General features: G+C 34.5%; 1 protein-coding gene across 2 annotated transcripts in view; it reads right to left on the reverse strand.

Annotated features, from left to right (window-relative positions):
* LOC118275684 (hemicentin-1) overlaps positions 1-24676 on the reverse strand; it is a 113797-nt gene extending 89121 nt beyond the window's left edge. For both annotated transcript variants that reach the window (XM_035593747.2, XM_035593746.2), the window contains exons 1-2: positions 24460-24676; positions 2245-2548 (exon numbers count right to left, since the gene is read on the reverse strand). In XM_035593747.2, the coding sequence (XP_035449640.2) occupies positions 2245-2341 (97 nt within the window). In that variant the 5' untranslated portion in view covers positions 2342-2548; positions 24460-24676. The remainder of the gene's footprint in view (positions 1-2244; positions 2549-24459) is intronic.
* Between the last annotated feature and the right edge of the window lie 1651 nt (positions 24677-26327).

The raw sequence follows: 26327 nt of genomic DNA on the forward strand, positions 1-26327 counted from the left end.
CGTCGCACGATTCCAGTTTTGATGGCGCCCAGAATTAAAAATATCGTTGTTTTTAGAGCGCCAAGGAAATGCGTGATTTAGTGTAGAGTAAATAAAAATGTCAGTCAACCGCAAGAAATATGTTAAATATAACGTAACATTGCGCATGTATTCATCAGAAATAGGCAGGCGTGGATTTATGGCGGCCATGTTTCGTACGTTTAGTTTTATGTCGTATACAGAGCTAGCGAAGCTTATGGCTATTCGATGACTGCTTAATTTGTTTCACCTCATTTTTCTCGGAGTTTTTTAACGATGTTCCACACTAAGATTTTCTTCTGTGTTATGGGTGCGTTTACAAACATACAAGTTTACACACAGACCCGGAACAAGAATTTGATGACACAAAATGTTGCTCCCGCTACACGTTGCCCGTTAGCCCGTTGCACGGTAGCCAGTTGCCCAGCCATCAGCTCCAACCGTGCAGTCAAACATAATTATAACATTTCATCTGTGGTCTGGAGGCGTAAGCAGAAGTCATGTTCTAATCAAGTCTATTTATGACAAGAAATGTGCTTTCGATCAAACACTGAGTACAATGTCACATACAACTATGTTTCAATATCGAAATCTAAAATAATTTATCAATTTTATCCAACTGGTGAATCAGATTCAACTCCTTTCACTAGTCACGCCGTTCCACGAATGAGTTCGAAAAAATTAAAATGTAAACTAAAACTTCAGTAGCATTGGAGCAACGACACGGTAATAAATATAGTTCACTCATAAAAGAAATAAAAAAATATCAAACACGTATATTTAATTTTAAACCGTGTACCATTGAAATAAATTGTTGAATCATCGCATTTCTTAAAATATTTTGTTACGCAAAATACTTTTATTTCAGTAGTCTAAATAATCTTAACAATTTGCTTCATTTGTATGAACGATGACGAATGCTTCTTGAGTTTCTTTTTTCTAAAAACTACAACTCATAAACATTATTTGTCTTCATAGTATGTAGGCAAATTACAGAAACAATAGTTTAACACTTGATGACTAAGAGCCAGGATAAAGTAACACTAAGAGGTCCATAACACGATTCCAAGTATATTTCTTGAGATTACAAAATAATGACTTGAATGAAGAGCTATATTTTGTATATTGATGAACCAATTGCTCAGTAGTGGATAGATTCGAAGAGTTTAAACATGAAATACACACGGTAGAGCTCTACTAGATGGAAACAGACTTATGATGGTGTTGGTTGTACTGTGTTGTCTATTTAAGCGATATACATACATATTGCAAGCAAATGCTCTAAATAATAAAATTCAAAATGACCTAATTCCACAAGGAAACCGCAAAAGTAATTAAAATGTAAATAAAAAACAAACAATTCTGGAAACAAATATAAAAACTATAACACACATGGTTTTTATATCAATCAACTGAACTTTAATCTGTGATGCTATTTGATTTATAACTGGTAAACACGGATACCATATTGCGTTAGACGTAAGGGCGAGAATCCATCAGCAAGAGCATATCCGCAGGAAATGTAAATATAGAACTGAATATTTTGAGTGATGCGCAGACAATAAGTGAAGGAGTGCGAAGTGCAGTGGCTAAATGGCATGAACGTTTAGTACATTCAAGACGTCGACTTGCATGCAACTTTGTTACCGTGGAGAGGTATGAAGATTTTAGAGAGCGCCAGCTACTAGTTTACTTCCTTATTTGTTTCGCTCCGTTTATCTGCGTTTGTATTCATATCCATATGCTGGTGTAGATAATGAATAAAAAGCTTTATAATGATCAACCTCACGAGAAAGTTATATCAACCTTGTGACATTAATTTTAAAGATAATAATATTAAAAACAATATCAATTAGGGTACTTTTCCACCAGTAATGTGCTATGTAGCTGCTATATATTATTATGTTGTTAATGTAGATGCTGTATAGTGGTGCAAGTAAGATGTGCTATGAAGAAGCACTACCGCCACAAAGTAACGGGTTTAGGGTTGTGACAGTAAAAAGAATGCTTAGTGACGGATGTGGTTGGTAACTTAACCCGCTAGTAGTTTATGAAATATGAGTAACACACTAATGTTCATGTAACAAAAACGTCTTAAGTAAACTCTGTAGGGTTTGATTTCGATATTCAATATGGAATGACTAAAGAAAACAAAATGATACACGAGGACAAACAAAACCATCAAATAGATAAACCCAACTAATAAATATAACAAATGGTACTCACGTAAATCTATGATCTCCAAACTGGAATGAATCAAAGTCTGCAACACAACCACTACCACCAGCACACACAAGTTCATATCCTTTGCCATGATCACCATCAGGCGTCCGAATCACCAGCACTGAATCACCAGAAATCACCAGATCATCCAAAGAACACATTGATGTCACTATATCAACCCAGTACACTATTTCATCACCAACGATACCTTTTCATTTTCCCAATGGATCGTCCTTAGGTCCAAATATTTTTGGATCCGTTCCAAGTTTTTCTTCAATATTTTTTGTTTATCGTGCCCGAATACTATCTGAAACAAAATAATATTGTTTATTAATTAATTTATTGCGGTGTTGATCTGGTTTTTGTAAATGATGGTGAGTACAAGGTCTTGAAATGCCTTATGGATTGAAAGTAATTTTGTATTGGTCTTTCGTTCGAAAATCTTAGGTAATCTCATTTTGTCGTTTGGTAGGCTCATTCACTATTGCAAATAACTACTAATGACAATAATCAGTAGATGTATCTTAATAAGTGAACTCCAAAAAACTAGTCTTTGTAAGCTCATCCCAAAAATCTATTTTGAATATCAAGCAAGATTGTGTTTGTCGAATTCTTTTTTCATGTCACTATCAAAACGGTCCATAGCAATAATAATAATGGGAAGTTTATTAAAAATAGTCAGTTTGTTCAACATGTGTGTGGGTTCAATGGGAATTGGGTCGGCTTTATTATGTTCTGAATGTTACGTAATTAATGTGGAATCATTTGGAATTTCTGTGAATGAAAGATTTTATTACAATGAAGTTTCAAAACAACTTCTGGATACGTAAACATTGGTTAAGAGTTTTCTGTAATGTTTACTTTATTTTTCCTATAACAATTGCTTTGTTTCGATAGAATTTTAAATTTTATGTCAATCATTTTTCTCTTTAAATCTTTCAATGGGTACAGCTACGTATTTAAAGCTTGCAAAAAAGTTAAATTCGATTATAAACTTCCATGAATTCAATACAGATATTTTACGTAGGTATTATAAATACATTTTATAATTCTTTTAACTTACAATAAAAATGTATTTTGAATGACTATAAATAGTTTAGCTCCGACTAAAACTATGACAACCATTATATCTAGGCATCCGGATAACAAACCTAACAGCACATTCTCGAACAAGACTCATCGAACAAAAATGTCGCCATCTCCTCTGAGGTGAGAGATCAACTTATATTTGTCATTCGCGTCATATTTCCGCCGCTTCCTAATAATAATTCCCCTCTTTCCCTCCTAACCCCTCTCACTCCGCGGATACGCTTCCTTTACCTTGAAATTGTTAATTAAGTGATTCAATTAATGCACACAGGATACAATATTGTAGTTGACGCGATGTGTAATGGGAGTTTTTGTTATTTAGACTACATTATGGTAATTGTTGTATGAAATATTGTCAAGAGTATGTCATACAGTTTTCTTTTTTATTTGGCTTATGGGGATTAGTAAGATGTTAGTATGAGGATAAGTAGTTTAAGTCTTACGTGTGGTAAGTAGCTAAATTACTTTTTTATGGTATAAGCCGGTAAACGAGTTGACGGATCACTTGATGGTAAGCAATCGGTGTCGCCTATGGCCACCATGGACAAATTCAGGTAACGTATATGTGAATCTCAAGGAGACTCTTGGGAATAAAAATGCCTTAATTCTTGACGTCATCTCATCATAACTTTTCTTTTCTTTTACGTAATACTGTATACAATTCACCCACCTCTTATTTACCCCTCTTTTCCCCGTCCATTCATAAACATTTAAATTCCCGACAAAGCAAAAACAACTCAAACAGACCACCACAGCAAAAACACTACGAAATAAAAGCACTCTTTTAATTACATTACCGCTTTAGCACTAGAACATCAAACATTCTCCAAATTAAACATTCAAAGTAATTCGCACACCTAATTTGTGAACTGGCAGCAATTGTTTGCACACTGAACGTATGCAGGACAATATAATTACGCTAGCTAACGTCATTGGGCAGGCAGGGCACTGGATTTGCCGGCGAGGTGGTCGCTTATTGACACTGTATGGTCGCGAACTAATTCTGTGTGTAACGCAACGCGGAAAATAAGCAAATAAAAATGTTTTATTACTATTTGCTCTGTGTATGAAAAGACTATTTCCGTGGCGTGTAGGATTGCACGTATTTTTATGAAGTTTCTACACGTTAGATAATTTCTTTTGTGTTTGCTACATTAATAGATACAGTAAATAATTTTCCTGCTTCTGTGATAATGGATGTAAACATTTATCAAGGTAAAGAAAAATCAATCTATAAAAGCAATTCATATCTTTTAAATCCTAAGATTCTACTACATCTCAGAATAGCATTGACCCCAAATTGCCTGTCTAGCCGATAAAAAGAAAAAACCAATAAATAGCTGCGAAAATCCATTATTTTTATCAAAACAGTTAAGAAGTACTGATATCAGTAATATTCATTTTAAATAGCATTGAATGGCTGCCAAATAGTTCAAATTTCTGAACGAGAGCTTTATAGGATGGACAGTTAAAAATATTTTGTGTATCAGTGCATAAGTACCTAGAAAAAATTGCTAAATAGAAAATACATTTAAGCTAGCTTATGTCAATCAGGAATTTAAAATATCACGAAAGTTAAAAAATATTACTTTTTGATCAGGAAACTAAAGAAAAAAAATCTACGTTTGGTTTTCAAGAAACGTTCTGTTGAATGTTTTGCTAAGGCTGCTAAAACTACTTTCCTTACGTTTTCCAAAACTAATATAGACTAAAGTATACTATCACAATGCTCTATAATAATAACAGCTAAAGAAAATATTCCTAAATCAATGCGATATATCGCTACCATATTACCTCTAGATTCATATTCTGGCTCCGATGCTACCGTATCTAATGTTTAGTTTACATTTGCGAGCAAATAAACTGGGAACGCTGACGTTTTAAGTGGAATCTGAGTATCTTCTAGATATTCAAAGATCGTTATAAAATATATCAATGTAGGTAGTGATTTATTTTTCAACCTGTTAAGGGACTGTGTGTGGATTTCTTTATACATTATATTTTATAATATAATGTATATCGTCGTACGAGCTTGTTATTCCTTGATAAAAGAGAAGAGGACTAGTCACAGAATATATGCATATAATATTTTTTTTGTTTAGACATTACTCTCAGTGTATGCAAGAGACTTTTAATCTTTGATGGTGTTTTACCACCAGAGATTTGCTATGCTATGTTGCTGTAGATGCGTTTGGCATCCACCAATCGTAGTTATAGCTTAGCACTGGTGGAAATGGATTCAACTAAGATATGTTTTTTATATAGAAAGGTGCGTGGACTGCGTGGTATGAATAGCTACATAGAACATCTCTGATGGTAGAAAGTCTTTTCTTAATGTTTGTCGGATATATTCCTGAAAATATTTCATCTTAGATAAATTACATTTGCACAGATACAAATTACTTAGTCATAAGCTCCTATACAGTATTGACATTTCAATATCAAAACCAGCACCCCACATTAATTCAATTCAAATTTAGGATATCACACTATACATCATCTGGTCCGCAACAAAATAATCTCGTGTGACGATTCAATAGCAACAAATTGCCGCTGTCAAGGTACCCTCATGATGGTATCTCGCGACGACATCGCATGTCGAGGGCGTTCGGTAACCATTGCCGATAAGATTGGAACCGACCGACTCTAAATGCGGATGTGGCCGTTAATGCTCATTTATTTTTACATTTGCGTGATCTCTGATTGTGAGAGGAGATTAGTTGCTTTGTAACGCTTTAGAAGTACCCCTCTTTTTATTAATGGAGGTGTTTTTTTTTTTTTTGATAGTGTGATGTTGGATGGGATTTTTTTGCTGGTAACGTTTTGATTGTGATTTGCAAAAAAGAACTATATAAAGCGAAAATTTCAGGATAATAACTTTGTTTACTTATCTATGTTAAGAAAAATACTATTATTACAGTCGAACAAAATTGTACGATTACTCAGAAGCGTAGAGGATGATATTATTTCAGAAATCTTTGTTCGAAACTAAAGAAGTTTAATATCATTTTATTTTTCTAACTACGTACTAAATACATTATACATAGTATTTTTTCGTACAATTCCTACTTACCATTTCACTATAACATGAAAGGATAAAAAAAAATATTCCACATTTTTTCGCTATTATCTCGCTAGCCATATTTTTGCAACATAGGCTGGGCACATAAAATATTGATCTTGGCCTGGCTTGCTCACTCATCAATCAATCTATCGATCATTGACTCATTCATTGTAAAAAAGGGACTTCAAAGAAAAGATTTCTTTGAAATTCATTGAAAAATACTTGCATTTATTTAATTACTTACAGATTACTATATATCACATCAAAGGGAATTTTCTACTTATTTGAATGAAGGCGAACCTATTGTGTACACCAGACTTTATATTACACAGAACTTTAATACCAAAACTCGTATAAAATTTTACTGAAATTTGTCATTGATCAGTTTTCTATAAAATCATCAACAGCCGTGACGATCCACTGTGATTATACTTTCCATGAAATTGTTTGCCATAATCTCCATGCTTGCAACAGACTAGTTGGAGATCGCTGACTGTACGGTTGGCAGTGGGTTGGGCGACCAACTGTTGTGCAACGTGTCCCGGGTTCGATTCTAGCGCTGCACAGTGATTCATCCTGAACATGCTAGCTAGACAAAAGTCACTTCCAAATTTCCAAGAACTAACTATTGAAATACGTAGCCAATATCCCCAGTATCCCAGATCTAAGAATTGTTTTGCACACATTTCAATCACTAATGAGCTAATAAGGGCTGTTATACAAATAAGGTGTAAGTAAAGTGTTAACTAGTGGCAATTTCGCTTCTAACGAGAAACATCATATCCTAGTGAATTTTATACTTGTGAAAAAAAACTGTGATGGATTTTGTAGCTGAAGGTATGTACTTTTTATTTTGATACTTAAAGTACCTATAGTTTTTCTCCGCTATTTACAAAACGTGCAATGTTGCAAAATTTTGATATTTTTTCGTCGTTTTTAAAGTTTAATGGACCAGAAACTATCTCTCCCCTTTTTCCCCCGGGTTGAATTTTTTTATATATCATAGCTATATCTATTAGCTTTTGATTTTTAGTAGTCATAAAATTCACAAAAAATTACAACTATGTTTTTTATTGGATTTTCTAGACATCGAAGTAACAATTTCAAACATTGAGTTTTTGGAAGAATGGTGTAAACACCCAAAATAATATCGTACCAGTGCATTATATCAATATATAAGGAACAGACACGGACCATAGAGTATCAGCGATGATTCTATGAAAGAGTTAAGGAACCATATCAGCAGAAATTCTTCAAAATTTGCTGAAAAATGGAAAAGTTCTGGAGGCAATCATGAATGCTTCTTGTTCAACCATACTACTCATTTGGCAGAAGATTTCAAGTGTAAAGTGACTGCCCACCACTCCAAACCCTGAACATCCACTCCGGGTCGCCCAACTAAAACTTTTGATGACCTGAGTGATTACTTCACATAAGTGTGAAGTTAAAAAATGAAAGCAAATGTGAACAAACAGCGTTCAGCTCCAATCCAAGATAGGTTTAAGTCGGAAATGGGTTTAATAGTCGATAAACCAAAACCTGGATTCGGGAATACTAATGATGGAAATACTTCTGATCGTTTTCTTGGGTATCCTGAACTAGCTTCAGATATTTTTTAGGTTTAAATGTTTTTCTAATGTTTAAGTTTTAGAATTAATTATAATTATTAGGGATATAATTAAATATTATATATAGACATATTTTGTATAGATATAAGTAAATATGAGTAGTTCTAGTCTGAATGGTAGTTCTGTCTATAATATTGAAGATTCTTCTTCAGAAGAATATAGTGCTGTAGAATAAGGAAAAGGACTGTGAAATGTAAAATGTACTTTAATTATTATTTACTAATTACAATTTTAAGAATGTAAGTACTTTAAGGCAATTTGATACAACTTAGGTACCTAATGAGGCCCCATTGTGCAATTAGTAGCTATGATATTAGTAATTGAACCATAATATATGTTGTTACCCCTTTTATACTATTGAATTTATATATATACGTGTACACACATTATTTGGTAATCTTTGTATTCTTAAAAATCGTACCCCTACCCCCTACCCCTAGTTACCTACCTATCCCCTTTTATTTGGGTGTTTTGCACGAATTATGCAATAAAACGTCAAATGAAAGCCGTATAAGACAAAAAACATCAATAAATAATTTTGTCCAGCTAGCATGTTCTGGATGAATCACTGTGCGCTGGTGAAGAAATGGAAATAGCATCAATCGCGGTGTCAGGAAGTTTGGCGGTGTTTTACCCCCGGGCCTCGGAAAGCACGTAAAGTCCTGTTTGTCTTGCGCCTGACCTTTTTCTGGTCGTGTCAGTGTGCTGTCCCATCGGGTTATGAAAGTGAGGGACAAGAGTGCACCTATGTTTGCACGCAAACTTGTGCACTATAATATCTCCTGCGTGATCCAAATCGATCGCGAGATTTATGGAGATCGTTTCAGAGGTTCAAGTCAGCAGCACAGTCAAAACATCTTTGTAGTGAAAACTAACTATTTATAATAATTCATGATTGTGTTTTTTTTTCATTTCAGTTATAGCCTCGTCCAGATCCAATAAAAAGGCGAGATATTTAAGTTAATACAAAAACCGAAAATATTTTTATTCGTGCCCTGCTAAAAGAGGGTGGAACTCGTAATCCACCATAGCGGCTTACACAGGATTACTGGATGTCACTTGTCTTCGAATTACTTCGGTGTTCTTACGATGTTTTTCATTCATCCCTTCTAAGAACAAAAAACTTTATATTCGAGTCTGCTGGGTACGTTCAAATATGGCCTAAAATTATTTGTAAGCCTTATTTTGGAGCCATAATGTGCCTATATTTCTAAATTATATGTACTTTCCAAGATTATTTAGACACCACTGTCTAACTGTGAAGGAAAACATCGTGAGGAAACCTGAGCTTACAATTTCTCCGGCCAACCGGCATTAAGCAAGCGTGGTGATTAATAAAATTTCTCCGTGCGAGAAGAGGCCTTTGGCCACTTATTGGCTGTAGATGTGGTAATATAAACCTAAACCAAACTACATATTTATATCCATTAAAAAGATCGGTGAAGATCTATGTTATATCGGTTCTTAGACCATCCAAAAACAACTACACATAGCGAAATAAAAAAAAAATACACTTTCCTAATATCTATTCATATGAATCCGAGTGTTGATTCAACAAGCTGCTGCCATTATCCACTATTACGATGCTAATATTGTGATAGCCCTTGCCAATCAATTCTCTCGCACTTCAACAGACGAATGTAAACCCTGATTTGTAGGCTAGTTTGATCTACTAGAAGTGGAAGATTTATGTCTACTCATTGATTTAGGTGTTTGAGAAACTTTGGGATTGAATCTCGAAGAAAGCCGAAGTGTAAAGGTGTCGTTTGTAAAGGAAAAAGACTAAGGAACTGAATGATAAAAAAGACGTCTATATAAAACTATAAAAACTAGATTGATAAGTATTAAATTCTATAGAAGTTTAACAATATATAGACATTCTGTCAAAATCTATAACGCCCAAAGTAGACTCGATACGAGACTTAAACTAGTAGAAATAGGACCTTATGTAATTGAATGCTGCTGTTCATTTAAAACATTTTAACATATTTAACGATTATTAAAATTAAAAGAATTCTCGAACATCTACCACCTAAGTCACTCGTAAATCCATCCTACAAAATTAAAAACCAAAAACCATATTTTCTATTACAATCCAAAACAGCAGAAAACCACTTTGCTTTTCGGAATACAAATGGTAGAATACTGAAATAAAACAACGGGCAATTCATAGCCCATATTTTTAGCTCCGTTTAATTTCAAATGAAAATTCAAAGGCATAAAGTTTTGGTAGCATAAAGGAGTACCATGATTCACATAGCTGATACTAATTGCCCCGGCGCCAACGAGACAGAAATTTATTTAAATCCAACCACAGACGATTCTGAGAATCTTAATAGATGTTTAAGATGACATTGTATAAATAAATGGAAGTACCCCTTTGAAAGCCGATGGTTCCAAATAAATAAAGTGCTGATTGAATAAGTGCTAAGCTTAAGTAAGTTGTGGGTGGAAGAAAAATTGTGTTGCTTTTTATAGAACTTCAAATGCAGTAATGGGTTCTGTGGTTGTTATTGTTTCTTTTGGTGGTCTATGATGTGGACGTGTTTAAATTAATGGGGGTGAAATTCAATCTGTACAAAACACAAAAACTAAACGCATTCATTAAAAATTAATCTATTACTTGTCTGAAAATGATTTCAGAAATCTTTGTTCAATATGTCCTCATAACACAAATACCAGTTGCCCTCAACATCACAAAAACTAAACATCATTACAAAATGCAACATCGTGCTCAAATAAACAAACAAACACAATTTCAATACAAACGAGAGATCACCTACATTCAGTTGGAAATCAATCTTGACATACACTTATGAAAGCAAAAGAACCAATAAATTTTAGTATTTACCTTCATCTAAAGATTCACGGTGTTTACTGGGAAAATATTGCATATCACAGTCGACCCAATTCTATCAACTTTTGAAATCATTCCCGAGAATATGCAGCCTTGTGAAAACAATAAATATGAAGAGAATATTAAAAAAGTAACAGCAGAGTAGAATAGATTTTGTTACTATCCCACTCTTCACGCGGTGCCGCAAGAGCCATTAATGGGACTTTTAATACAGAAGTCGAGTGACAGCGCTCAGTATGGATTTGTTATTTTTACCATTCTTAATCTGCCCGCGGATGTAAAAGCCGACTAAGGCACTATATTATACAGGGTGACTTTGAATTCGACGTATTCCTCTCGGGAGGTGATAATACAACTAATTTCCTACAAAAATAGCCCTGAGGTCATTGGGCGGAAAGTGGCTAGTTTCTGAGATATTCAACATTTTTGGTTTTGGTAAAAATATCCCGAATTGATTACAAAAACATCAATAAATAAAAAAATACTGGTTGGATTTTAGTTATTTTAGTTTTAATCAGTTGCCAATACATCAGTTATCATTTATAAATACTAATAATGGCAGAAATATCATTCGTTTTAAAATAGCAAGTAATTTCCTATTAAATTTTGTTTTGTTTCACTAATTTGGTCAATAGATAGCTGGATTTATTTCGAAAAAAATATATGACACTAAGCGTACAAACTATTAGAAAAACTTCCTTGGTTTATTAGCTACCCAGAAACGTAAAATTATTTACAATATTCCCAAAAACAAATGAATTAATTGATGATAAGTAGAGTGTAAAGAGAAAAGCGCAATTTCAAAAACATCTTAATTTGCAAAATTTTGTTCAAAATGATCTTCTCTACGACGAATACATGCCCGAACACACTTCCTTATCCCTATGACGTTCACTCTTGGGCTGAATATGCGTTTTATTTCGTAATTATCTTCAAATATGTTTCAGAGAAGAATTACGATACACGGCCAATTCCTTCTGTATAAACAAGGGACTTCATGTAAAAATCAACCGGCGTTAGGTTCTGGTCATTGTGCATGCCATGTAGTTGGACCGCCCTTCTAATCCAATGCCTGAGAATCAATGTTTTCGACCATTGCCGCACAGTAGTTCGATAATGCACTTGACAATCGTCATGTGGAATAAATTCGTCAATCAAATTAATAAATTGATCCAATAAGTAGAATAAGTTCATTCATCTTGTTTCTAAATTCAAATTTAAAACACATTCCTTAGCACATTCCTTAAATTTTTTTCATAATTCTCACCATTTAAATTGTTGGATGAAAAGTAGGGTCCAATCAAATTATTATTTATGATACCCCTGCAAACATTTGAATTAAAACCGCGATGCGCTAACGATGGTTTACTTTTTTCGGATTTTGTTGACTTTTTTGTGGCTAATAATGGATATTGTGATAGTTTATCCAGCGCACTATCGAACTACTGTGGGGCAATGGTTGGATACCTTGGTTCCCAGGCGTTATATTGGCATGGGGGTCCAACTACATGGCATGCACAATGACCAGACCCTAACGCCGGTTGATTTTTACATGAAGATGTAAAGTTATAAAAAAGTGACATTCTACGTCATAGGGATAAGGAAGTGTGGTCGGGCATGTATTCAAGGTCGGGAAGATCTATTTTAAGAGACGCTTTCTAACCGTTTGAAGTTAATTAAATTAATAGGTTGGTTTTTAAAACACATTTGACTGGTCATATCTTTTGGACAGATTGGGGTAAGAATAGAGACAGATATTAAAGACTGCCCGTATGCATTTGAATATGTTTAGACATTTCGAATGTGGGTTGTTTAATGTGAATTTTATTGGTCATTTCATTTTAATTTTGTTCTGACATTATATTCCAAAATTGTTATGGATATTTCTATGAAGATCCCTCTATTTTAAGAGACGCTTTCTAACCGTTTGAAGTTAATTAAATTAATAGGTTGGTTAATGTCTTAATTAAGAAATATTGTTTAGTTAGTTTTCATATTTTTATGTTTTTCGTTTTATTAGTTGCTATTATGTTCCATTGATTAATATAGTTTACAAATTGGCTACTATATTCCAAAAATAATTATTTTAGTCACTACCTATGTGCGAAATTATTACTTTGTTAACTTGACACATAGCCCCATAATATCATGTCCTGTTATTCTTTTTTTACTATTTGACATGCAACAATGACAATACCATCATTAATATCAAAATCATTTTCTTTGAAACTCGTGTCACTGCACTGCATTGCACCCGGAAACATTATAACTACAGATTCATATTTCATTTTGACGACACAAAATATATCATTATCAAAAATGTTATTTATAGCCACGTCAATCATATCCACATTTTTGTAGTCCCCTCCCATAGCAACCCTTGTCTATCCCCACAACATTAATCTTCCTGACTTAAAGTTTCTATAATTAGTAGAAATATTTCGAACAATGCGTACGACATCATCTTTAGCCGCAGAAAGTGCTGCCGCCCGTCTCAAATCATCTACAGTTTACAATATGTCACTTAGATCAAAGAACTTTACATCAAACGTTAGGGTAATGAGTAGCAAAGAATTTTCTACACTCAAAATTCACTCTACTACTAGATCATAAAGCTCATTTTCGTTTGCTTTAGAGTCAGAGTCCTAAAAGAATACAGGTTGTAGAGATTTATTGGTGGTCTTTTTTTAACTTGACGACAAACTTGGATGTGCCGCTAAATATACACTTTAATTATTGCTTGTTTATAATACGTTTGACGTACATTTTATGTGTTCGTCTATTTTTTCTTTCCCGTTTTATTTTAGCTTGATTCCGTGCAAGAATCTGTTTGGACAGCGACTACCCTCTGTCACCAGGAATATCTTGAAAACAGTTTTTGGATTGATATTTGTGTATCTTTCTCAATGTTTTCCCTCAGGAAATATATCGTGCTCGTGATAGTATTTGAGAAAAAGTGAGGGAAGTAAAAATAGTTTACTATCTTTTGCACGTGTTGCGCATTGCGTATGTGAATTTGTTCTGTTTTGAATATTTGTTGTTACCCGATCGTGTGTATTCTGTTACGTTAAACATAAAGTAGCTTGATAGATGAAAATATCGGAGTAATCTTTTTATTTTTCAAAAATATCGAAAACGGCCAAGGACATTGAGCGTCAGTACCTTCACATCCTTTTAGCACTTTTTTGGCTTCTTAAATCAGTCCCTTCTCTCTTAACAAGTAATTTATTTCATTCTACCAATTAAAACACTGTTGACGAACATGTACAAACTAAAATCTAATTTAAGACAAAGCACTTAAGGTTAAAATCGAATAAAGAAGAAATAGTGTGACGTAATGAGCCACGTGCGATGAAAATGTTTATAATTACTCGTAAATTTAATTATGTAAAGGCCTATAAATAATTTGATTAGTCCACTAAGCTCGATAGAGGGTCATAAAGCTGTAGTTTGTAAACATAACTTAGGGTTTATTGAATGAAAAAGTAATAAAATTGTTGATTGAGTTCATTTTCAAGGTCGTATTCAAGCTGGTTAGTTAAAGGGTCATTCTTTGTTCTCTTTTTTATGGAATAGGGGACAAACGAGTAGACGGGTTACCTGATTGTAAGCGATCAGTGCCGCCCATGGACACCCGCGATATCAGAGGATTCACATTTACGTTGCCGGCCTTTTATAAAGAAGTACGCTGTTTTCTTTAAGATTTGAAGGTCGTATCGGTTCGGAAATACCGTCGACTACAGCTCATTATAGTCACAGTTTCTCTTCTTGTTTTTGATTGGTTGTCTCAACTTTAAAAATAAAAAACTTATAGGTATAAGGAAAGTTTCAAAAAAATAAGAAAGTCAACTTTTTTGACTATCAATCGCACTAGCGATCACTTGACAATCGGCCTCGCGGGGCAAGGAGTCTCGGGTTCAATTCCCACATCGTGCAAAGTATTGCTGGGTTTTTTTCGATTTCTGAAAAGCTCTCAGCAGGAGCACGGGGTCTGAGAACCTCTGCCTGCCTCTTCGGGAATAAAAGGTGTGACGATGTATATGTATAATAAAATTTGACTCAAGCAACTGCTTGCTACATTTTGTGAAAATAAAAGATATAGACCATTGTAATAGCCTTTCCTTCAGGAAATATGTCCTTATAAGTAAAAACCTTATAACAAAATAACAAAGAAATCAAATAAAGCAATCCCGAAATGTTTTCAAGAACATTTTCTCAATTACACAATAACAGAATTCTTCGCAAAACACATTACACAACTAAATATCTCACTTATGCTCACGTCAATCTCCCTTGACGGCAACGGGACTTCTTTGACTCTAACTATTGGAGCAGAATCGAACAATAACTTGGCCCATTTCCTTCAAAACTGTCCCAAAATTGATTGACAGACAGACAAACAAATATAAACGGTGAAGACATTCGCTTCTCGCCACAAAATATAAGTGTTACCTATACTAAAGAATTCTTTTATAATGTAAATAGTTACCCAGTTAACGATTGTACTTGAAAATAGGTCAAGCGCGAGCCGCTCCGCTGTGGGATGGTAATCGCGTTCAAACATAAGTATGTTCTTATTGTTGTTATTCTTTAGAAAATGTTCTCTATGGAATTTTGAAGTATGTGTTTTGAAAAAACAGTGGAAACCGTGTTTTGACGGCCTGAATGGCGCAGTTGCTGTGCAATTGTGGATCTTGCTGTTGTGTTTTTTGGGATGATGAATGGGTAAGCTAGTTGCTAGTAATTATGCTTTTAACAAAACGTTTTTCATGTTATAATAGGTATGTGTTTTTACATTGAGCGTTTTCTTTAGTAAGGCTACAATCTAATATAATAATATTGGTTTAAGTAGAAGGTTACAAACCGAGTAAAAATATGGATTCTCTATGTCCCTTAGCTGGTTATCTGTGACTTCATTTGATATCAATTCTGTATAAAAGTGACGAGTCTCTATCAACTTGGATATTTTCCTAAATTATTACTATACGAAATTAGACAATATCAAGTAATTGGCACCATCAATATTAAGGTCGCAAGTAGACGCTAGGTAGATGGGGACCAGTAGGAATGACGCCTAATCTGGAGCTGCAGACTATTTAGCAGGTTTACCGGGTCCCTGGTTCGAAAAACACGAGTAAGAACGGGGTGGTCCGTATGAATCTGACACCGTCTTCGGTTTTTCTTTCGTCTCGCCCAAGGCGGGAGATCCACTACCAGCCGTCCGGCCGGAAGTCATTGAGGGAGGCCTATATTCAGCAGTGAACGTCTTGTGGCTGATATGAAGATGCCGATGATGAAGTAGTCAATTACCACACATTCCTAACAATACTATCTAGCCTCGTCTATTACAAAAAAGGCAACCTTCCCACAAAGTATTCGTGACAAACGGAGAGCAATGTGGCTGTGAGAGCATTTACAAAACAAACAGATATGGCCTTCAATTAGCCACGGACTACAGTCACGCGATGCAACTATGCAGACATTGTCTGTACCACGAATGGTTTCAAGTACGTGGAGTGTTCAGCCCTTGGAGTATTCAAGGGTGTGAATTGAAAGCACATGCGTAACGAAAGCAAATTCAATCATTCATATTCATTAGCATTGATGGAAAAAGACTCAGATAAGCTATGTTTTTACATGGAAAGGTGCGTGCTATGGATGTGTGCTATAGATGCGTGCTATGAATGGCTTTCCTACTATCGATACTCATTCTCGAGCTGCGCTTTTTCGCACAGCTACCTAGCTTAGTATCAGTAGAAACCGTCACAAGATTCACAGCTTAACTATTGCATCTTCGTAGCACAGCTACATAACACATCTCTGGAAAAGCACCCTAATGGAAGCCATAATATTTTTTTTAAATAGTTATGTTATAATACTACATTCAATTGGTGCAAACTGCAACACTCATGTGACTACTCTATCAATTGCAGTTAATAGATGTGCTACTATCAAAGGATTATCTTACACCTCATCATTATGGAATGAGATCTGTCCGTCTGTCTGTCCTATCAGATTCAGCCAATGAACATTCTTCGTTGTTTGTTAGCTTTGTAAATTGTGGCGAGTTTACTGTGTCAACTAACTTGGCTAAAAGTGAAAATTCAACCTAATCACACTAATATTGTAAATGTGAAAGTTTGTTGGATATTTGGATATCTGTTGTTGATTGTCCGTCAATCACGCTGAAACTACTGAACGGATCTTCATAAAATTTTGTATACAGACAGGGTATGAGCTGAGTTGCGTGATAGCATATTTTATCAATTTTTTTATCATAAGGGAACGCGGACGAAACCGCTTGCAGAAGCTAATTTAAAATATATAAATATGAAATTAAGCCATAAAACAGTAATAAATAAAAAAAAATAAACAAAAAATACAACGTCACGCCTTTTATCCCCGAAGGATAGGTGAGTGGTGCACATTACGGCACGTAATGTCGCTAAACGGCAAGTACACCCACTTTTCACCATTAAACCAAAAATATGAAGCGAGAAAATACTCGTCTGATTGACAAACTATGCTGCATCTATTTAAAACGCTTTTAGCCATCTTTATCTTACTTTAAGAATAACTATGGGATAAACCCTCCACATGACATGACAAGGTCGGAGTGAATAGGTACTTTCTAAATCTGTGTGCTCAATTTTTGGCCACATCTTAGCTTCCCCGTCATGGTAGTAAGCGGGTTGGTGGCCAAACGCATACTTATCAACGTTAAAAAAAAAACATGACAAGAAATCATGCTGTATAACTTAACACGAAATAAACAAACGAATTACAATTAACACAATCACAAAAAAACATTGACAACAAATACATTGCAATCTATTTACACAATAGCAACAAACATACCTTCAAAACATTTGTTCCCCACAAATAAAAGTCAACACGAGCCGATTGAGTTATCCGGGACTATTAATAACAATAAGGCCGGTACACACGGGAGGAAGCTGCGGCAGGCGGATGATTAATGTGCAGTCAATAGTGTGCACCCGCCTACTGTCCGGCTGATTGAAGTTTTATTGGCGTTATATTGTTGTAAGGGATGGGGCGAGTTCGGGCTAACGTGAGTTAAACTCACGCTGGTTTGGGAAATATGTGAGTGTTAGTAATGTGATGTCTCAGTTGAAGTGTCTCATTTTCTGATGGGAAAAATTTTCGTAGCTTAAAAATAACCATACCAGATAATTTTATTGTTACTTTCGTGAGACATACTAAATTAATTATTTTGACACACGACGCGGCGATAATGCTCATGAATATGAGCCTCTAGCATGGCTTGAAACCAGTCGGGTTCCTCGTCAAACAGTTACGTGAGTAGGCCGATAACATAATAATTAGCCATACCAGGTATTGGTTTCTGATAAATTAAAACCTTTTTGCCTTGCCAAATGAAGAAATAATGCTAAATCCCCATTTTCATTCAGTGCTGTCGTCTTGCTGACTAACAACCACCGCGTTCCTACTACTGTTCTTCGATTCGAAGCCCCGATAGCTCCCTATAGTCCAGCAGTACTGACTAAAAATGGCTCTATTCCTACTCCTGCTCTTCGAGCCGGAGCCTGCCACGAACTATTGATGTTAACGTAATAAAATAACTACAATATGACTATTACTTATAAACATACACAAGGAAGTTGTTCGTGCGTGTCTTTTACGTATGTTGCACTGATAATATCTACAAATGCGGTGAAAGCAATATCTATGTTGTTGCAGTTCAAAAAGTATTTTATTAATAACCAGCTTCTGCCAGCGGCTTTGCCCGCGTTCCCGTGAAATAAAAAGTATTCTATCACACAGGTCACCTTATAATCTGTCTTTATATAAAATTTCATCAAAATCCGTTCTGTAGTTTCAGTGTGATTGACGGACAAAAATCCAAACAAACAAAATTTCATATTTATAATATTAGTGAGATAGTGTGATTTTAGTATCGTTCTTAACCCTCAAAGAAAATTGGCGTGAAAAAAGGCTTGTTAGATACAACAATAACACAACGTATTCATTTACAAAACATACTTATCACTACAGTATAAAACAAAGTCGCTTTCTCTGTCCCTTTGTATGCTTAAATCTTTGAAACTGCGCAACGGATTTAGATGCTTTTTTATAGATAGAGTGATTCAAGAAGAAAGTTTATATGTATAATACATGCATAATAATATATCACCATTGCACCCATGCGAAGCTGGGGCGGGTCGCTAGTGTTAAAGTATAAAACTAAACTATTTTAATACAATGACAGTCGACATCAATTATTCTAATTGAGCTTTATGGTTTCCGTTAAATTATATTTTTGTCTGTCACTTACCCGCACTTTTGGACGGATATACAAAATAAACGTTACGTAAGTAGTTAGTCACCTTATACAGAGGCAGAGGTGCACGTAATGCCACTATACAATTAACACCCTCTTTTCACCATTAGTATTGTAAGTCCTATGCAATAGGTGAGCCTATTGTCATAATTATACCGGTCACAATTGCAAACTCCGTGCAACTAATAAGAAATTTAAAAAAAAAATCGAAAGCAGCCCAGCAATGCTTTGACCGAAATAGAACCTGAGACACCTTGGCAGTCGCAATTGCGACCACTCGTCCAACAAGACTATAACCAGATAATAATTTTCCATCCGAAAGAACATTACACTCCAAAATAAAATATAACTCCTCACTATAATATAAAAATGCTTTAAAGAACACTCAACAATTTTCCAAGCGCCGAAATTTTACAAAAGGACAAAAAAACAAACCGCACTGCTAGCCATCATTCCACCATCAAAACGTTTTCAAGCATAATGTGACGTCATAATACATTATCACGAAATTCGCCTTAATTCGTTCCATTAGCAGCCGCTAAGAAAAACAGTCTCCTACTTGTTCTTAGATTTGTCTTAAAACGTGACAAATCCATCTTTCTACGGACCTTATTGTTTTATTTAAAAACCCTGTTTAGATTTAACTGTAGGAGGGTTTTTTTTTATTTAAGTATTTTGTTCCATTAGTCGGGCCGTTTCTGGGGCTAGGTAATTTTTATTAAGTGTTGTAGGGTACGTGTTTTTTGGAATTTATTTTTGAAGGTCCATACTGTTTATCTAAAGAATGAATGGTTCATTGATTGAATAACTATTAATATTACTTGCAACAAGCTTCGAAAAACTTAGTTGAAGTAAAGAGTTACTATATCAATAGAAATCCTTGCAAATTGATCAAAATCTAATCTATCTCACACCTGTATTCTATAGGGGTAAACCAGAACAATGGATGTGAATGCCACGAATCTTACACCTCTTTCGCTTCATCCACAGTCATCAGTCTTTTCATACATGCTCGTCGGTTAAGGGTACTTTTAATTTAGCCCTTCTTTAATATATCGCCAATATGTTCGTCTAGGGCACTCTTTACCTCTATTCAAACGTTTAGGTCAATAACAAAAATATCGCTTTTTTATTCATAATATTATTTACGATTACCATTTTAATTTCCATTACAGTTCATCAAAATATAAAATACCGTTTAGCATGCACCATTATGCCATGTGTACCGATGCATGGAAGACATAACGCGTATGTTTATAGGCGTCATTTGTCCGTAATTAAGGACAGATTGTCCGTCAACTGAACCAGACCACTAACTATGATTAATTAGTAACAGAATAGAGAAAACTGTGAGTATTTAAAGTCTCTTGGGAGTAGCATTCACTTTGAAAATCTTCATAGAAGTCACGTTTTTATGCATCGCAGGGGTATCACACTTTTTGTTTACTAGTTTTACGTTTTTGATAGTGAATATCAATCCTATTTTCACAAACACACACATTATTTTTGAGTTTTTATGATGAGAATTTAAAATCGTAAGAAACATTGCAATTTTTATATATCAAGTTAGTCTATAAATAACTGCAACTAGCTACCGTACAACGTGTACCGGGTTTGAGTTCCGTACGGAGCAACTCGTTGTTGTTCCGGGTCTGGGTTTATGTGTATGTGAACTTGTATGTTTGTAAACGCACCCACGACACAGAAGAAAATCTTGGTGTGGGGCAAGGTGTTAAAAAATAGCAGATAGCATAATAATATTTTGTATGCATGATCTATACAGAATCTTTTAATTTCTTCCATCAGTCTGTCGAATAACAGTCGTTCTATAATGCAGATTAGTATAAACAAGGATGCATAATCAACATATATGGCACAATCCCATACACACATACATTCTCAAGAGCTACCTTTTATATTGCATATAGCAATATACTCTAAAATCTATTGCAACAAACCGTCTTCAAATCTGCTCGAAACCCACGCATTCCTGTGCCACCAATAAGGAGCCACGTCCATTGAAACCTATGATTCAGGCCACGATCAATTTGCGTTGTCGATTTGCGGAGTAATCGCAGCCTGGGTCACACGACCGGTATAGGGGACTCACCTGCTCAATTTGAAACATCCTCTCTCAACTATGTGTAGCTATTTATATATATGTATAGTATGGACGAAAAATGTTGGTAGATGTTGTGGTATCCTTGTAGTTTTTCGTAACTGGCCAAAACAAATGGTTTCATGTTAATGGTAGGAAGTAGGTGATAATGTGTTTAAGATTTCAGTTCAATCATATGAGCTAAAGTATGGGTAGTTAGCCATAAATCTCCAATAGTTTAAATAATCCGGCTGGTGATTATAATGATAAAAAATCCAAAGTGAAATCATTTAATCTAATCATTTGAAGAGTGGGAGAGTCATGCTTCGGTACGAATGGGCCGGCTCGACCGGAGTGAAACACAGAAAACACAGAAAACCAACGTGAAACAACGCTTGCGTTATGTTTCATTAGGTGAGTGAGGTTACCGGAGGCCCAATTACTCCCCTTCCCAATCTTTCCAAACCCGATTCCCCAACAACCCTAAAATTCTTAACCTCCAAAAGACCGGCAACGCACTTGTAACGCGCTTTTGGTGTTTCTGATGCCCATAAGTGACGACAATTGCCGGTTTATACCATAAAAAAACGTCGAAATGAATACTTAGAATCATTACAATGCAGTAAAGAATTACACACTTACTATATACAAATAAGATTTCGACTGTACAGTACACGGTAAATGTAACAAATTCGTTCCCAGAAAATATCTCATTGGTGGACGATACTTGAAATAAAAAATGTTATGTCTAGTACATATTTCGTGAAATTTCTTAACATTTTATTGAATTTATATGAAACGTAATAACACGTAAAATTACTTTTATCTCTGCTGACTAATATTATAGCAGTTGGCGCGTAAATAATAAATGGATAGAGCTTTCTTAGTATTTTAAGAAAAAAACTATTGCGATGGAATCACAAAAATAAATGAAATAGATAAAAAAAACTGTCACAGACTAGATAAATGTTGCTGATGTAGATACTAAATTAATATTATACTGTTATGGATAAATAACTATTCAGTTTAGTGTGTTAGTAAATTGAACCTTTTTCATTTAATAATACGGGGTGAATTTCATTGAATGCTCGTATTTGTGATGCATAATGAAAACTTTACTATATCTTTAAGGGTGCTTTTCTTCCAGAGATGTGCTATGCTACGTTGCTATGGATGCGTTTGGCTTCCACCAATCATATTCATTGGTACACATAGCTTAGCACTAGTGGAAACAGACTCAGCTAAGCTATGTTTTTTTTTATATGGAAAGATGCGTGCTATGGATAGCTTCCCTACTATCGATACATCACATACTCGAGCTGCGCATCTTCCTTGCACAGCTACATAGCTAATTAGCAATGGAAATGGTCACATAGTTTCACAGCTTATCAAAAATTCTGAGTATTACGTGAAACGTATTGCTACGCCCTAACAGGGTTATGTACTAGACAAATTAAATCTGTACATTATGCAATAAATAACTAATTAAATAAATAAAAATAGGAAACTATACTGGAATGTGGTGATATACACCCTTCAGCTCCGTTGGATTAGCGTAAAATGAAGTTAAAATACGCATAATCCTTCCCCTTTGGATTAAAAGACACCATGACATTATCACACACATTACAAAGAACTCAAAACACAGCAACTACTAAATAATACACGAGTAGGTTCTATATAACGTAAGTTATAAATGAGTGGCTCATCTCTAAGTAGGGTTAAGCCGTGTCTGGCCTAGTAATGGATGCGATGTATGTACCCCGCGGTTTTTCATATCAACGCCTATCATAAAGTCGTTTATAATTTTGTTTTGTAGGCTTTTTTACACGTGTTTTTGTTTTAGGGCTGCCAATGCAGGTCTTCTGGTTTTTTTTTTTGTTTTTTTAAGGGGTGAAAATTATACAATGACTTCTCACGCTTTGGACGAGGCGAGAGGGAGTTTCTGACTCTTACTGATTAAAAAACACCCCGTTCCTACTCTTGCTTTTCGACCTGGAGCCTTAAATTCGGTTTTGGATAGGGAAATTTGTCTTAAGGGTCTTTTGTGCATAATAGGTTTGCTTAGTATTTGAAAATGAGTCTAATAAATTAACTAGTGAAACGTGTGATTAACCTACAAAAGATAGACGTCTTAAAAGGTGTTAAAAATTCAGATCATTCTGATTAAAAAACGCATCAACAAATAGACAATAAATAACAAAAAACTTATTAAAAACTTAAAGCAATTCATCATAGAATTCAAAACAAGAATACATAGCTAAGATAAATAACACACAAGAATAAAATAACTAAACTACCACTGAATAAGATTACCATCAATATAGTTCTTTATGAAAATACATATCTATGTATGCAAATTCCAAACGTGTCATTAGCTTTACAATACATTTAGTATTTGCTACTTCATTGTGAGAATAATGTTAGTAATTCATTACTCTAGCTCATTATATATTGAACTGTAGCACAATAGACCTGAACCGCATATGAAGATATACTATTCTAAAATACGTTTTCACGCTAATTTCAACTTTATACTTAAGTATTAAGGTTGAAAATTAAATGGGGAATTTAGTCAGTTTAGGGTATGTTGATGAGCTGTCGTGTACTATGTAATATTTTGACTTAAAAGCCGCCATAGTCATAATATTATGTGCCACAATGATTTAGCGTTAAAATTTAATGTAGTTCTTACTAACAATGCTCTTGTTTAGGTTTAAAAGCATTTAATGGAGTAACAATGCAAGGGTTTACTGGTTCATTAACTCACAGTTAGAATTTTAATAGTTAATGTTTATTTGATGTTTAAAAATTAGGCTTAAATGGATGCAAGAACGCTTTTCTTTTATGAAAATTTACGTTTTTAACTTAAAATACTGATAATATGTATTTATAATAATATATTGTTCTTTGTACCTATTTGTATCATATACCTATTACATCAATCTATTGATCAATTATTATGTAGGTACTACCAATTTTTTTATCTCGGACTAATTTGTACCTACCGCATAATCTCCGCAACACCTAAAGGTTGACAAGAAAGAATGCCTGTGGCATTATGTCCGCCTTTGTACCATTATTGTGCAATAAGTTTAAATAAATAAATAAATAATAAAAAAATGAATAAATTAAAAATGAATAAGTAAAAACATTTACCTCGATATATAAAAATCCATATCACAAAACACAACACGGGCACAGATTCAAAATCTCACGTGAATAAAAACGTTTGAAATCCAAACCGAAATTCAAATGACAATTAAAAATTCAACCGAAATCCAATTCGTATTTCGAACATCGATTAACGGAATCCGATTCATATTTCGAATGCTTTTTAAAAAGCGAAGAGACGCGCGCGCGCGCGCTCTACCAAAGATACACTAATTTACGATGGCGCGTGAGTCGCATTTACGCTATAAATAAATCGCTCGGGCGATTTCCAGCTGTGACCAATGGCGATTATCGTTTAGGGATATTAGTTGTTAATCCTTTCAATGGCTGCCTTTAATAAAACCATTTATTATGTATTATTTATTTCTATGGGAAACAAATTATGTCAATAGGATTGTTAGGAAAGACTCCATGCTGATGCAAAAAAAAAACGTGTGTTATGCTTTCTTTTTCTGTAGCCCTATCCCGCCAAATAAATTTAAAATTGGAATCATTATTTATTATTTGTTCGAGCTATATAGAGTAAAGGCTCAGTCTCATTTTAAAATAAACTTATTTATTCATTTTTAATTTATCTTGGAAAAAATAATAACTATTGTCGATTATTCATTGAATAAAGAAATAAAGTCAATAAATGAATTATTCACGCTTTCTTTTACATGTAGTGTCATGACTGCAAAGTTAATTTACTGACCAATGTTTTTACCGATTTAAATAAATCAAAACGATTTATTATAACTTAAAGATTTATTTCTTAACATTTCTTCGATACAAGTATTGCATCCGTGCACATAGGAGCTAGTTTCCAATAAATATGCTAATAGCTTGACTTGGCTGTATAATTATTATAAGCCGATGCTTGCTCAATCTAAATCGAGTTAGTGCAGTAAGACGATTAAAGGATTATTTTTAAGTGAGTAAAAAGGGCATAAAACCCTGTGAATTAAAAAGAAGTTAAATAATGTCGTTTTCTATATTGTTACACTTACATAGGTCTATTTGTTTTCCTAATTTTTCTGAAATTAATGTTTATTCTATTCTATTCTCTATGATTTTTGTATCTGAGGATATTAGAAGTTTAGGAGGCCGTTGACAAGAGACTACTTTTTTCTTAATTATAAATTGATGTACCTATTATACTATATACTTAGTATGCACACATTGAATACTACCCGTATATTGCTGTTTTTTTACTTTCTGTGCATAGGTTAAACTTAATTTTGAAATTGTGACATTGTGTGCCTTACACTATGACAATATTTAATCACTTTTTACCACTATTATTATAACAGTATTCCTTGTTAAAAAATACATAATATTGAAGTACATATTACTCAAAAGAACAGAAACGTTAAACGTCACAATGACAAGGAACTTACCTACTTGCCGTCACGCGTCAACAAAACGTCAAATGTAGCTTAACCGCCGGATCCGCTGATCCATCGGTGATCCACAGAGCCGGGGCGCTATTTTTAACAAATAAAAAAAGGGAAAATGTTTTCAAGATGTGCTTTTGTCTTATTTTTTGAACTTAGTGAAAAAATTCTTTTAGGGCTCATCCACCCGTGTGCGTACGGCGTGTAATGTACCGCGTGCGCTTCAAACGGCCATCAGACCACCACAGACGGTGTCCAGTAGGGCTGATGCCTGATCTGAGCTCCAGATAATCTAGCGGTTTTACCGGGGCTCCGGGGTTTTCAGTCAGTAAGTACGCTCCTTTTCGCCTCGCCCAAGGCGAGAAAAGTCACTGAATCATTTCCCCCCTCAAAAAAGGGATAAATCAGGCTTTAATTAGCATGAATACTTTATCATTCGCCAAAAATAATTTTATTAAATCCCAATAAAAACTTAAA

Source organism: Spodoptera frugiperda, chromosome 8, assembly GCF_023101765.2.
Source record: "Spodoptera frugiperda isolate SF20-4 chromosome 8, AGI-APGP_CSIRO_Sfru_2.0, whole genome shotgun sequence".
Taxonomy (NCBI): Eukaryota; Metazoa; Arthropoda; class Insecta; order Lepidoptera; family Noctuidae; genus Spodoptera; species Spodoptera frugiperda.